The sequence below is a fragment of the Saimiri boliviensis genome, chromosome 12 (assembly GCF_048565385.1).
Source record: "Saimiri boliviensis isolate mSaiBol1 chromosome 12, mSaiBol1.pri, whole genome shotgun sequence".
In the NCBI taxonomy this organism is placed as follows: Eukaryota; Metazoa; Chordata; class Mammalia; order Primates; family Cebidae; genus Saimiri; species Saimiri boliviensis.
The window spans coordinates 78,476,679-78,490,556 of record NC_133460.1 but is presented as its reverse complement, the minus strand read 5'-3'; the positions used below and the strand labels follow the sequence as shown (position 1 = coordinate 78,490,556).

At 37.6% G+C, this 13,878-nt stretch overlaps 1 protein-coding gene across 1 annotated transcript in view; it reads right to left on the bottom strand.

Moving 5' to 3' along the window:
* Nucleotides 1-13,878, bottom strand: part of PDE6C (phosphodiesterase 6C) — a 61,126-nt gene that overhangs the window by 3,357 nt on the left and 43,891 nt on the right. The window contains exons 16-20 of the mRNA XM_003922381.4: nucleotides 6,633-6,733; nucleotides 3,595-3,702; nucleotides 3,434-3,497; nucleotides 479-553; nucleotides 282-365 (exon numbers count right to left, since the gene is read on the bottom strand). Coding sequence (XP_003922430.1) covers nucleotides 282-365; nucleotides 479-553; nucleotides 3,434-3,497; nucleotides 3,595-3,702; nucleotides 6,633-6,733 — 432 coding nt within the window. The remainder of the gene's footprint in view (nucleotides 1-281; nucleotides 366-478; nucleotides 554-3,433; nucleotides 3,498-3,594; nucleotides 3,703-6,632; nucleotides 6,734-13,878) is intronic.

Sequence of the window (13,878 nt, the reverse complement as noted above, 5' to 3'; positions counted from 1 at the left end):
GCTGCTAGGATAAGCTTAACTCAGGGCCTACGAAGTTTGAGAAAGAGACAGGTGCTGTCTTTCCTGCCTGCCTAAAGAAGTGTTCAGTTCTCTCGCATCTGAGTTTCCTCCCTTTGTTCTAGCCCTGAGTGAGATTAGGTTAAAACCTCAAACTGCTTTGGAGAAACAGTGGCACCTGTGATGGCTTTCCATATGGATGACTTTTAAATTTTGGTGACAGTTTGAAAGAAAAATTTTCATCCAAATGTTTATATATTTAATTCAGATAATTTGCTTCTTACCTTATATACAAAAGTACAAACAAAATCAATAAATCCAACTTGAAGTTTAGGTAGTTCATCTTTTTTGTTTCTGTCCATCATAGGCTAAAAAGAGAAATAAATTCTTTAAGATAGGTTTCTAAGATGTAGTGAACAAAACGGATTGATTTGTCCTGATAACTTTTAATAAGTAATGCATTTTTATGTCAAGGTCTTACAATAGGTTGTTGCTGCAACACTGTTCTCTCCAGATCTCCTTGTTCCCAAAATTCATTTGCAACCATAAGTGCTACCTGCAAATGAGAAAGGCTTGGTTCACTAAATCCACTTATTAATAGAGAACTTGCATTTTATTAGTACATGTGACATTTAAGGATTGAGTTTACAGTCAGTGCTTGAGGTGCTATCAGACCATATGCTCTAAAGTTCTAAAAATTTACAGATTATATTGAAATGGGAAAGGGGAGCTTTTTCTTCCTGTTTTGGTGTTCTAGGCTTATTCTGGGACATCTGTCTCCTATTTATTATTGCCACCACTTCTCACTAATAAAAAGGAGAAAAATAGAAGGATTAAATATTATGCTTCAAGTTCTAACACTTCAAAGTTAGGTTTTCCTTTGTCCTGTCTATCTGTTAACATCTAACATACATTTGTGAATGTACATGTGACATATATAGATTAATAGGTAGTTTTACCTAATTACAGCGTAAGGATATTCCAGCATTAATTTATAATCACTTTTAAAAACAGTATTTATCAAGTTCATTAAACATGTGCTAGCTGCCTTTACATTGGCATGAGCCAGGCTTGCCAAGAGGAATAAGGTGTGATCTTTTCCTTTAAAATGTTCACAGTCTAGTGAAGACAGTCATGTAAACAATGTGGTAAGCGCTATAACAATAATAGTGTACTTGCTATGGATCATGGAGAAAGGAGTAAAGATAAGTTTCATGAAGAAAGGAGGTAGCATTTATGTTGTATTGTCAAGAATAAGAGTAGTTTTCCAAGAAGAGAGGAGGGGAAAAATATTTACAGAGATAAAATGGAACACACAAAGTTTACGTGAATACAAGCTTAGAGTATGAAGCAATGACTTGGAGAAGGTGATGGGAAATAATGCTGGGAGGGTGAGTTAAGGACAGGTAGTGGCGGGCCATGTAAATTTTGCTAGGAAGCTTGAATTTGATTCTCTAGGCCAGTGTTTTTTACTATTGGAGCCTAGGGTTCCCCTGAAGTACTCTAGGGACCCAAGAATGTGGAGACCAAGAGAGATGAAAGCTAAAGCAGCTTTGCTTTTTTCTTTTATGAAGTGATATTTGGGCAAGTTTTATTGAGGGAAAATAGACTTTACTTCTTTGGGGAACAAAAAGTTGGAAACTTCTGGCAATGGGGAGTATGAGGCTTTTAAGGAGTAGAATGGCTGAGTTGAGCTCTGTGTATAAACATCCTGGCAGCAAATCAGAGGATGAGTTGTGGAGTTGATGTGAGGATCTGTTAGGAGGCTGCCAGCGTAGTTCTGGTGAAAGTCTGAACTGACGTACTAGCAAGGCTGATAGAAATGATTTCGAAAGAGGGAGATAAGCTCAAGAAAGACCCCAGGTTTCTAGCTTGGGTGACCACATTGATAAAGAACAGAGGAGGCAGAGCAGGCCTATCAAGGTGGAAGGAAAGGAAGTGTTTGGTTTTGGACTTGGATGGTGACAAAGTTCAGGAAACCCTGCCCCAAAATATTTTAAGGTGATGAAATATGAGAAAACTCAAGCAGCAGGAAGATCAGTCTCACCATCCCCCCACCTTCTCCCCTGAATTAGGTCATAAACCCAGGTAAAGATTTCTGACCTTTCCTTGAAGCAGATCATAAGACCTTCATTCAAGTGGTACCCTCCTTATTCCTGGAGGTAAGGAGCCAAAGACACAAAGATGCCAAGAAGAATCTGAACAAACTGGCCTTGCTAAGCTGCCTCCACAGTTATATCATACGCTCTTTGCCTAATTTTATTTCTCAATTCTATTTAGCATAAAAATATACAAGTTTAACTGTTTCTTAGGGTTTTTGTTTCCTTATGAAGGCTCCTGTATCACATGTAAAACAAATAGATGTGTATGCTTTTCTCTTGTTAACATGTCTTTTGCTACAGGGGCCTCAGTCATGAACCTAACATGAGTGAGAAATAGATATTTTTCCTCCCCTACAATGAATTCCAGTTATTCTGTCTTTATAAAAAGATACAATCCACATTTACAATTAAACACATTTAATTCTGGCCTCTCTTCTGCTTGGGGTTTCTCTAGAAATTATTGGAGGAAAAAGAGAAGCTTCTTTCATCCAGTTAGTAAGAAAGCAAGTGGTAGACCAGTGCCTCCCCAAGATGAGGGAAGAACTTCTGTGGAAGGCAACCTTAGACATCAGCTCATAGTCAGAGCCGCCTTATAACTCACAGCTCATTGAAGAAGAGACAATAGAAGCAAAAACACCCTTGATAGAGGGAAACACTAATGGTTCATCCTAATCTTGTTCTGACTTCTCTTACTGATATAGTTTGGCTGTGTCCCCACACAAATATCATTTTGAATTGTAGTTCCCATAATTCCCAATTCATGGAAAGGACCCAGTGGGAGGTAATTGAATCATGGAAGCAAGTCTTTCCTGTGCTGTTTGAGTGATACTAAGTAAGTCTCACAAGATCTGATGGTTTTATAAATGGGAGTTCTTCTGCCCAAGCTCTCTTACCGCCACCATATAAGATATCCCTTTGTTCTTCCTTCATCTTCTGCCATGATTGTAGGGCCTCCCCAGCCATATGCAACTGTGAGTGCATTAAACCTCTTTCCTTTATAAATTACCCAGTCTTGGGTTTAACTGTCTTTATTAGCAGCAGTGTGAGAACAGGCTAATACACTCCTCTATTTAAAAACTCAGACATTTCTTGAATAATTTTATGTAAATGGTTTACAGTGTTTCAATGTTAAAGAAGTCTTTCAAGAAACCACTTTCCTTCCAAAGTTCCTTCTATTTGCCTTATTCTAGGGCCTAATCAAATTGCGTACTGTCTCACTAATGTTTGTAATTTTTCACAATTCTGAGGTTGCTGAAGATCTTTAGTTGGACATTTACATGGGACCTAGACAGTGGCTGACAGTGTGACAGAAAAGAAAACTTAACTGGACTCACCTGACTTTGGACCTCCCAGGGTTTGGTGATAGCAGACAAGTCACATGCAGTCATCATCATTGCCCTTAGGAAGAAAACAAAAAGTTTTAAATAGAAATAAGTAAAAAAATAAGTTATTTTTGCAAAAAAAACAAGAGAGAAATAAAATTTTGACTACCTACATGATAATCTCTTTTTTGGTTGGATCAACAGTTACATATTTTATGGCTTCTTCTTCCGTTTGCATTTGTTCACAGGCATCAACAATTTTTTGAAACATGGTTCTCTTCCTAGAAAAGATACAGCTGTGAGCAACAAATTTAGCATATAAAAGCAGAGAGAAAAAGTGTCTTAAATACATGCTTTTCAGATTTCATGTTCCTACTTTGCATTGTGATATCCATACAGCAAAGTCTACAGGGCCGGAAGATAAGAGAGCAGAGAATGGTGGTGTAACTTTGGCTCAGAAAGAGCTTAAGGCAGAAAAAAAGCACACACCATAAAGAGAAAAAAACAAACAGGTAACTTGAAATACATTAAAATGAAAATGTTACATATAAGGCTGGGTGCAGTGGCTCACATCTGTAATCCCAACACTTTGGGAGACCAAGGTGGGAGGATGGCTTGAAGCCAGGAGTTTTAAACCAACCTGGGCAAAAAAACGAGGTCCTGTCTCTTTAAAAATGAAAGTAAATAAAAAATTACATATGGGAAAAGAGACGATACCTAAATATAAAGGCCACAAACTGTGATAAGATACCATAATACATATAATCAACAAAAAATTGAAATCCAAAATACATGGATGCTCAGCTAGTCTCACTGCTAATCAAGAAACTATAGACTTGAGCAATATTATCTCACATTCATTATATTAGCAAAATAAATGTTGAATGTGCTGAGTTCAAGAGTACTTCAGATATGGGATTCTTTTCTCTCTCCCTCTCTCTCTCTTTTTTTTTTTTTTTTTTTGAGACAGAGTCTTGCTCTACCTCTCAGGCTGGAGCGGAGTGGCCTGATCCTAGCTCACTGGAGCCTTGAACTCCTGGGCTGAACTGATCCTCCTACTTCAGCCTCCCCAATAGCTGGGACTACAGGCATGTTCCACCATGCCTAGTTAATTTTTAAATTTTTTTGTAGAGACATAGTCTTGCTATGTTTCCCATGCTGGTCTCAAACTCCTGGCCTCAAGTGATCCTCCCACCTTGGCCTTCCAAAGTGCTGAGATTACAGGCATAAGCCACCTCACTTGGTTGGAGCTCTTGTACACTGTGGGTGGGAGTGCAAACTGGCACAGCTTGTCAGGAGTGCAGTTTTATTATGTAGCATGAAATTGAAGACATGCAAATCCTACAGCATTCTCACTTTTACATGTCTTAGAGAAACTCCTGTATGTACAGGGACATCTTAGGTAGCATTGTAGACGATGATGAAAAATTACATACAGTTTAAATGTTCATGAATAGAGGAGTGGGTAAATTAATTATGAATATTCAGTAGTTGAATACTCTGTTCAGTTAAAATAGATGCATTGGAGCTCCATTTATTATCAATGATAAATCTTTAAAATGCAATGTTGCATTAATCAAGTAAGTTTCAGACAGGTATATACAGACAGTATGATACCATTTATGGACAATTTAAAACACACAACAATACCACATAACAACATGGATGGAAATGATGAATACACATCAATGTCAGATGGTGATATTTTTGTGGGAGAAGGGAAAGGATTTTTCATAGTGGAGTAGGGCTGGAAACCTTCAATTGCATTACTAATTTTTTTCTCCTTATGAAGCAAAATCTGAGGCAAATGTGGCAAAATTTAGCGTTTGTTAAATCTGGGCTATAGATATTTGTATATCTATTTTATTATTATTCTTAGTACTTGTCTTCATTGAACTATTTAATAATTAAATATTTAGACCCAATGCAATGGCTCATGCCTGTAATTCCGCACTTTGGGAGGCTGAGGTGGGTAGATCACTTGAGGTCAGGAGTTTGAGACCATCCTGGCCAACATGGTAAAACCCTGTCTCTACTAAAAATATAAAAATTAGCCAGATATGGTGGCGGGAGCCTGTAGTTTCAGCTACTCAGGAGGCTGAGATGGAAGAATTGCTTGAATGCAGGAGGCAGAGGTTGCAGTGAGCCGCGGTCATGCCACTGCACTGCAGTCCAGGTGGCAGAGTAAGACTCCGTCTCGATAAATAAATAAATAAAATTTAATAAGACCGAGTGCGGTGGTTCACGCCTGTAATCCCAGCACTTTAGAAGGCCAAAGCGGATGGATCACAAAGTCAAGAGTTCGAGACCAGCCTGGCAAATATGGTGAACCCCTGTCTCTACTAAAAATACAAAAATTAGTTGGGTGTGGTGGCAGGTGCCTGTAGTCCCAGTTACTTGGGAAGCTGAGGCAGGAGAATCCTTTGAACCTGGAAGCAGAGGTTCAGTGAGCCGAGATTCCACCACTGCATTCCAGCCTGGGTGACAGAGTGAGATTCCGTCTCAAATAAACAAACAAATTAATTAATTAAATATTTAATTAAGAAGAATCAGAAAGGCATAATTTGACAATGCCCAAGTCACTGAATATTAGAATCCTATAACTAGGTCATGTTGTTCTAATCCATTTTCACCAAGCAACTTTATAATTCACTTATAAGAAAATGTGCAGATACTGGGAGTATCTGATCTCCTTGGCAATATTACTACTGTAAATAGGCTGGCTCTCTGCTGTGTATGACTCAATTTTGTAAGTTTGAATAATGTATGTCAGTGCCAGCAAAATTGTTCAGCTCCTAGACTTTGACAGAATCAAATTTCTGTGCCTGAAACAAAATACCAGATTCTGGACCATAGTGAATTCACCAGGACAAAAAGCCACCTTGTGAGGTCTCTTGGCTTTACTCTTTTGGCAAGGCACAAATTTGACTGCATATTCTTCAATTTAAACTTTTTCAGATAACAAACTCCTTAATATTAGGAGCTTATGTTTTTAAAATATGTTCGCAGATGTCTAGTAAATTTACTGGCATGCATCTGTCTTGAAGATACTCTACTTGGTAATCCAAAACAAAAGTGGGTAGTGCGTGCGTGCGTGCGTGTGTGTGTGTGTTTGATGCCTTTTAACATCAGTGCAACAGATAATTTATGGAAAGTAAAACCACATGCAGTATAGGGCATTCCACTGTGCAGTTATGTTTTCTGTACTTACTTGAAATATAAAGCCAGGTCAGTTGCTATTATTGCGACCTCAAACAAATGAATAACTGTTTCAAACTGCCGCTTATTTAGGTTCTGGAAGATGTTTAAACTCTGTAAGATGAAAATTCACAATAAAATGCAATCATTAATTTGCCTCCGATTGAACACACAAGCAAATGAAACTGTGCCTAACAAAAACAAAAATCTAGGTCTTTGAATACTTTTGTGTCTGGTTGGTTTTTTGGTTTTTCTTCTCTTTTTTTTTTTTTTTTTTTTTTTTTTTTTTTGGCTCACTTTCAGTCTTTATCTCATGGACTAAGTAAACCCCTCTTCTGCACTTCGAGTAAGATAATTTAATTTAAACTTTAAAAATAGATACTGTTAGCTAATATGCATTTAATCACTGTTTACATTTTTGGAGTAAATATGTGTTTTCTTCCAGGACTGTTAAAATAAATAACAATAGATTTAAAACATGCTTGTATTAATTGAATAGCGTTAATAAAGAATTTCTGGGAGAAGTCCAATTGTCAGACATGTTACCTTACCTACCACATAATTTTAGAATGATCATAGAAACCACTGGTCTTTCAGAAATGCAAATTACACTGTAATTTGTGTTATAGGAAATAATACCATGTATATGTAGGAAAAATAATATATTTTATTAAAAAACATCTATCATGTATATATAGGAAAAAATAATGAAATCCTTCCATGTTATCTTTAAAATGTTTTCATGTAATTCTATTTTTACTAAGACTTAACTAGACCTTTCTTCTAAGAGTTGGTCATTACTTCTCTTCACATATGGATCAGCTTTCATTTCTTAGTGTTCTAGAAAATGAGAATATAGGCTGAGCATGGTGGCTCATGCTTGTAATCCCAGCACTTTGGGAGGTTGAGGTGGATAGATGGCTTAAGCTCAGGAGTTTGAGACCAACCTGGGCAACATGGTGAGACTCCCATCTCTACTAAAAATACAAAAATAGCTGGGCGTGGTGGTGTGTACCTGGGGTCCCACCTACTCAGGATGCCAAGGTGGAAGGACTGCTTAGCCCTGGGGTGTGGAGGTTGCAGAGAGCTGAGACTGTGCCACTGCACTCCAGCTTGGGTGATAAAGCAAGACCCTGTCTCAAAAAATGGAAAATAAAAAAGGAAGAAAATGAGAATATAAAGCTGGGGGTGGTTTCTTAAAGCTCAGTTATTCCAAATAGACCATTTTAGTCACACAGGCCAAATGACAGATACATAGTGATTTTGCCAAATGAATTTGACAGTTACAAAATGCAGAAAAATTCCACTGGACATAGTCTACCAATCTATATAAAGATAGAAGTAGCATAATGCCAAAAACAATACTGGCCTGAACACCAAGTAATAAGAGTAAACACTGACTTAGTTCTTACAACCAGGTTCTAAGTGCTTTGTGAATATTCCCAATCTCTTCACAGCAGATCCCAGCACAGAGAGGTGAAGTAACTGCCAAAGGTTTAACAGCTAGAATGTGACAGAAGTGGTATCTAAACCAATGCAGCATGGTTCCAGAGTCTGTGCTCCTAATCTCTGCACACTACATGACTTCTCAACAGGGAACCCAGGTTCATTTCCTGGCTTCCCCATTTTGGCAGTCATATAATCCTAGAGACTTCACTTAACATCTGTGATCATTTGTTTTCTCAAATGGGTATAATAACAGCTGCCCTGCCTAACTGCCTAGCATTTAGTCTATGCGCAATTAATATCTGTGGAATGCTGAATCAAATGAAATGACAACTGGGAATGCATTTTTAAAACTGCAGATTGCTGTTAAAATTTATTGTTATATATTTATTATTGTTATATAAAGTTTTGAGGCCAGCTCCAGGTAAAAATAGAATTGCAAACCTAAGACCAAATATGGCTATCAGTCATTTCAGAAGATTGAAATATTAGAAAGCCATAATTGGACAATAACTCAAGTTTTAGACACTATACTATGCTTTATGTAAATCTTCACTCAAGTCATCTTTTTATAACTTTTTTCTAGGATAAGAAAAGTGGTGTTTTACAAAGCATAGATAAGTAATACAAAGGAAAATTTGTGATTTGTTAACATAATGAGTTCATCATAGCAACTATAGTTAAACTTATAGCTAGATTGAAGCAATGGCTGTTGCTCTAAATTACATTAAACAAAAAGAGAGATTATCTGGATCAAAATCAATTTTTTGTTTGTTTTGAGATGGAGTCTCACTCTGCCACCCAGGCTGGAATACAGTGGCATGATCTCAGTTCACTACAATCTGCCTCCTGGATTCAAGCAATTCTTTTGCCTCAGCTTCCCTGGTAGCTGGGATTACAGATGCCTGCCACCATGCCCAGCTAATTTTTGTATTTTTTAGTGGAGATGGGGTTTCACCATGTTAGCCAGGCTGGTCTCGAACTCCTGACCTCAAGGGATCCACCCACCTTGGTATCCCAAAGTGCTGGGATTACAGGCGTGAGCTATCGCACCCAAACCCAAAATCAGTTTCTTACTTGGGACATTTCACAGAAACCTACTGGACATGTCAGTTCAGAATCTCTGAATCAAATCTTCTGGATACAGGTTATTTTCAACCTAGTCTGGATTACCAGGTAGGGGGAAAGTAAGTGGGGCCATTTCAATCCTACTTAACCTGCCCCTGATTTTGGAACAGTTTTGACCTTCCTTTTGGACTTGGGGTGATCCAGTGGCATACTGACATCAGGGAATCACTGCCTTTATTTGTTCAGTGATGAACATAGCTATGTTCCCAAAGTAATGTTTATTATGTGGCTCAGATACATTGCAAATTAATAATATTTAAAGCCAACCTTGATGGCTATACTAGGAAAAAAAAATAGGGGAAGGGGAGATGTGTGAAAATGCCTTAATCTTTTAGATGAATTAATATTTATAGCACATGAAATCATTTTAAAAAGCAAAACAGACTGCTGAATTCAAAGAAATAATTCCTTGGGACAGAGGCTTCCTTGTCTCTACCAAGTGTCAGGTTGTACAGAGTGTATAATCTACAACCAATCAAATAAATCAAATTTATTATGTACCAGTTGTTTTAGGGCACATTACTTAATTTGAAAAACTGGACACTTGTTGCTGTTTGATAAACGTGTGTGAAAAAAAGCTATAAAGAAATATGAAACATGACAAATACTGTTGTACTCTATCATACCTTTCTCTAGTCCAAAATAATAAAACAGCTGTATTAAAGTTGACAGATTTGTATCAAAAGTTCTCTTACTTTTCAAAGTGAGTCAATACTGGATTTTTAAAAATTAATATAATGAAGAAAAAGGGTTGATAGTCACCATTTCAGTACCACTTCCTTTGTATATAACACTACATACCTGCATTTCATTCATGCCTTTTTCTTCTCACCCATTTTCATTTTCATATAAAAACATGCACAAGCCTCCTAATTGGAAGAACTCTTTTAACTGTATTTTATGCTTTGTGTGTTCTCCCTTTCACACCTGAGGTTCTTGAAAGAAGAGCTTCTAACTGACTTGTTAAGTTATGGATACAGATTCATATAAAAGATCCTATTCTTGTTTTTGTATTAGTTGTTGGAAAGCACTTGGCCAAATTTGTGGCCTGTGTCTGATAAATGTTTTGGCCAAATTTGTGGCCCATGTCTGAAAAATACAGTAAGGTACATAAGTGTACCTTAAGTATTATGGTACTTAACATTATTTAAAGGATATTATGAATATCACAGGATGATACTATTTAAGATACATTTATGTACAATAAGGTACATAATTGTATATATTTTGGGTATATATGGCCTTTACTATGTTTCATCTCATTTTTATTATTTTTCCATTAGCCCTCATTTTCTTTTTCTTTAGTGTTGTGTGTATTCTTGGAAGCTCCATCAACTCCTCTTTGGAACAAAGTGGGACATACACACATACATACATGCGCACACACACACACACACAAGTTGGGTTTTTTATTTAGTAGGTCAGCACACACTCAGTGACCCTTTAATTAGAACAAGAGGTCTCAAGATGTACCTAGCACACGGGAGAACAAGGAAGTCCTTCCAAGACCTACTTTGACACCACAAAACAGCAGAAGAGGAGTTGATGGAGAAGTTATGCTGATGTATATTTGCATTGACTTCTGATATTAAATCTCCTAGACCAAAGAGATTGCCATGGGTAACAAGAAGTAAAGGAGGGAAGGCACACAACAATGACCAGATCCTAAATAGAGAGCCTGGAGCTTCACAGGCTTTGCTCAATATGAACTTTACCAACTTCTGGAAAACAAAATCAAAGAGGTGTTAATATGGTCTGGCCTTGTGTCCCCACCCAAATCTCATCTCAAATTGAATCCCCAGGTGTCAAGGGAGGAACTTGGTAAGAGGTGATTGAATCATGGGGGCAGTTCTCCCATGCTGTTCTTGTGATAGGGAGTTCTCACAAGAGCTGATGGTTTTAAGTGTGCCACTTCCTTGCTCTTTTTCACACACTCTTGCCTGCCACCATGTAAAATGTGCCTTGCTTTCCTTTCCCCTTTGGCCATAATTGTAAGTTTCCTGAGGCCTCCCCCACCATGCAGAACTGTGAGTCAGTTAAACCTCTTTTCTTTACAAATTACTCAGTCTTGGGCAGTATCTTTATAGCAGTGTGAAAATGGACTAATACAGGTGTGTTCCTTAGAATTGGTGAGAGAATGTTTGAGACAACAGATTGGAAGCTGAGGATTTCCCCAGCTCATTCCTGCCCTTTCTCCACCAGTACTCAGCAGATAGCTGGCTCCATTCAAGGATGAGTAATTCTCAAAGGGGAACAAGTGCAAAACCTATGCATAAAATGATCGCAAGAACACAAAATAATCCATAGATACAGTCCAAATCCAACCAAAATACCAACAAGTTTGTGTGTATATAATATACATTTTATAATTGATTTGTCCATTTATAAATCAATTTTGTAAATGGACAAATCAATTACAAAATTTATATTGAAATGCAAATCAAAAAGTATTGGATGCATTTAAATGTTGAATTAAAATAAACAATAGTGGAAATTATAGAGCAAAATATAATTTTATAAATATTGATGGGATAAAAAATGTACTAATGATAATTCCATATAAAACAGAGATGTGGGAAAAAGTATACCAATTGCTTTATATTTCACAGAAGGGAGATAGTAGATACTATAAGTTAACACACATAGCTTAAAAATGCCAAACATCTAAATGCTCAGCTACAGCTTTTCATAATTTTTCATAGTCATTTGTTATTCATTTTAGAGGGCTCTTTAAGAGCTAACATTTCTTGTGATAAAGATACCATTATGTGAAGTTCTGCAATTCCTTCCATTTCAAAAACGTTTCTTCTGTTAAATTCAAATAAAGTTAAATGCAGTATCTTTTATTTAAGATAAAGGGAATTTACTTAGCAATGAAAAAGAATGAATTAGCTTGGCACAGTGGCTCACACCTGTAATTCCAGTGCTTTGGAAGGCCAAGAAGAGAGGATTCCTTCCATTCAGGAGTTCAATACCGTAGCCTAGGCAACATAGCAAGACTAGCCTAGGCAACATAGCAAGAATGCATTTCTCCAAAAAATACAAAAAATTAGCCAGGTATAGAGGCTCATGCCTCTACTTGGGAGGCAAAGGTAGGAGGATTGCTTGAGCCCAGGAGGTTAAGGCTGCAGAGAGCTATGTTTGTCCCACTGCACTCCGGTCTAGACAACAGAGCAAGACCCTATCTAAAAAAAATGAAAGAATCATGGATATACACAACATGGAGTAATCTAAAAATTATTGTTCCACATGAAAGAAGCCAGCACAAAAGAGTGTGATTGATTGCATGAATATTCTATTATTGTGATAATTGTATTATTGCACTTAGATAGAATCTAGAAACTGCAGACTAATCCATAGCAACTGAGAACATTTCAATGGTTGCCGCTTAGGGCTGGGAGTGGAGAGTGAGATGTGCTGTGAAGGGGCATGATACGAGCAATTGCTTGGGTGATAGAAATGTTCTGCATCTTGATTGTGGTTTCCACAATCAAGATGCAGAACAACGATAAAATAGTCAAAACTCATAGAATTGGGCACTCTAAAGAGGATGCAGGTTAGGCTGGGCGCTGTAGTTGATGGCTGTAATCCTAGCACTTTGGGAGGCCATGGCAGGTGGATCACGAGGTCAGGAATTCGAGACCAGCCTGACCAACATGGTGAAACCCCGTCTCTACTAAAAATACAAAAATTAGCCAGGCATGGTGGTGCACACCTGTAATCCCAGCTACTCAGGAGACTGAGGCAGGAGAATCACTTGAACTCAGGAGGTAGAGGTTAAAGTGAGCTCAGATGATGCCACTGCACTCCAGCCTGGGTGATAGAATGAGACTCTGCCTCAAAAAAAAAGAAAAAAAAATAGCCAGGTGTGGTAGTGCATGCCTGTAATTCCAGCTACTTGGGAAGCTGAGGCACAAGAATCACTTGAAGTCAGGAGGTGGAGTTTGCAGTGAGTTGAGATCATGCAACAGAGTGACTCTATCTCAAAAAAGAAAAAAAAAAAGATGCAGTTCATTGTACATATACTTCAATGAAGTTAATTAAAAACCAGTTCTGACTTTAAAAAATAGCTTGAATAGTGGGATTACATTTTTCAAAAGTTCCTTCTCTCCATGTTGCCTGTACATATCCACAGGGTAACTACAATGAGGTTCACTAGACATTAATGAAATACTGATTTCTGGATGGTAGGATTTGAAGCAATTCAAAAAATATTTGTCTTTGATGTTTTTCCTATTGTTTGGACTTTTATAGTGAGCATATGTAATGTTTATAACTGTTAATGAATATTGAAGATATGTAAGTATGTAATATTCCATTTTATGGAGGCATTGTGTTGAAGACATTATGTGGAGACAGGTGCACCAGATGAGAAAGGAGACCTACTTCCCAGCCCTAGCCATGGGCGCTGACTTGCTCAGCTGCTTTCATTTGCTCACGGAAAGAGTCTATTTTATTTTCCCTGTTAAAATGGCAATGGAAATAAGAATTCTGCATAACACTCCCCAAACAGGTAGAAATGCCTTTAATTCATTCTGATCGGGGCTCTCGAGCTAGCTGAGTCCAGGGAAAGTACAGGCCATTCTAATCCTCAGTGTGGTGCCTGTAACACCCGCAAGAAAATATTGCCAACATGTTTTTGCCTTGCTAGTGGCAGTACACAAGGTATTTGATTTCTCTTTCAC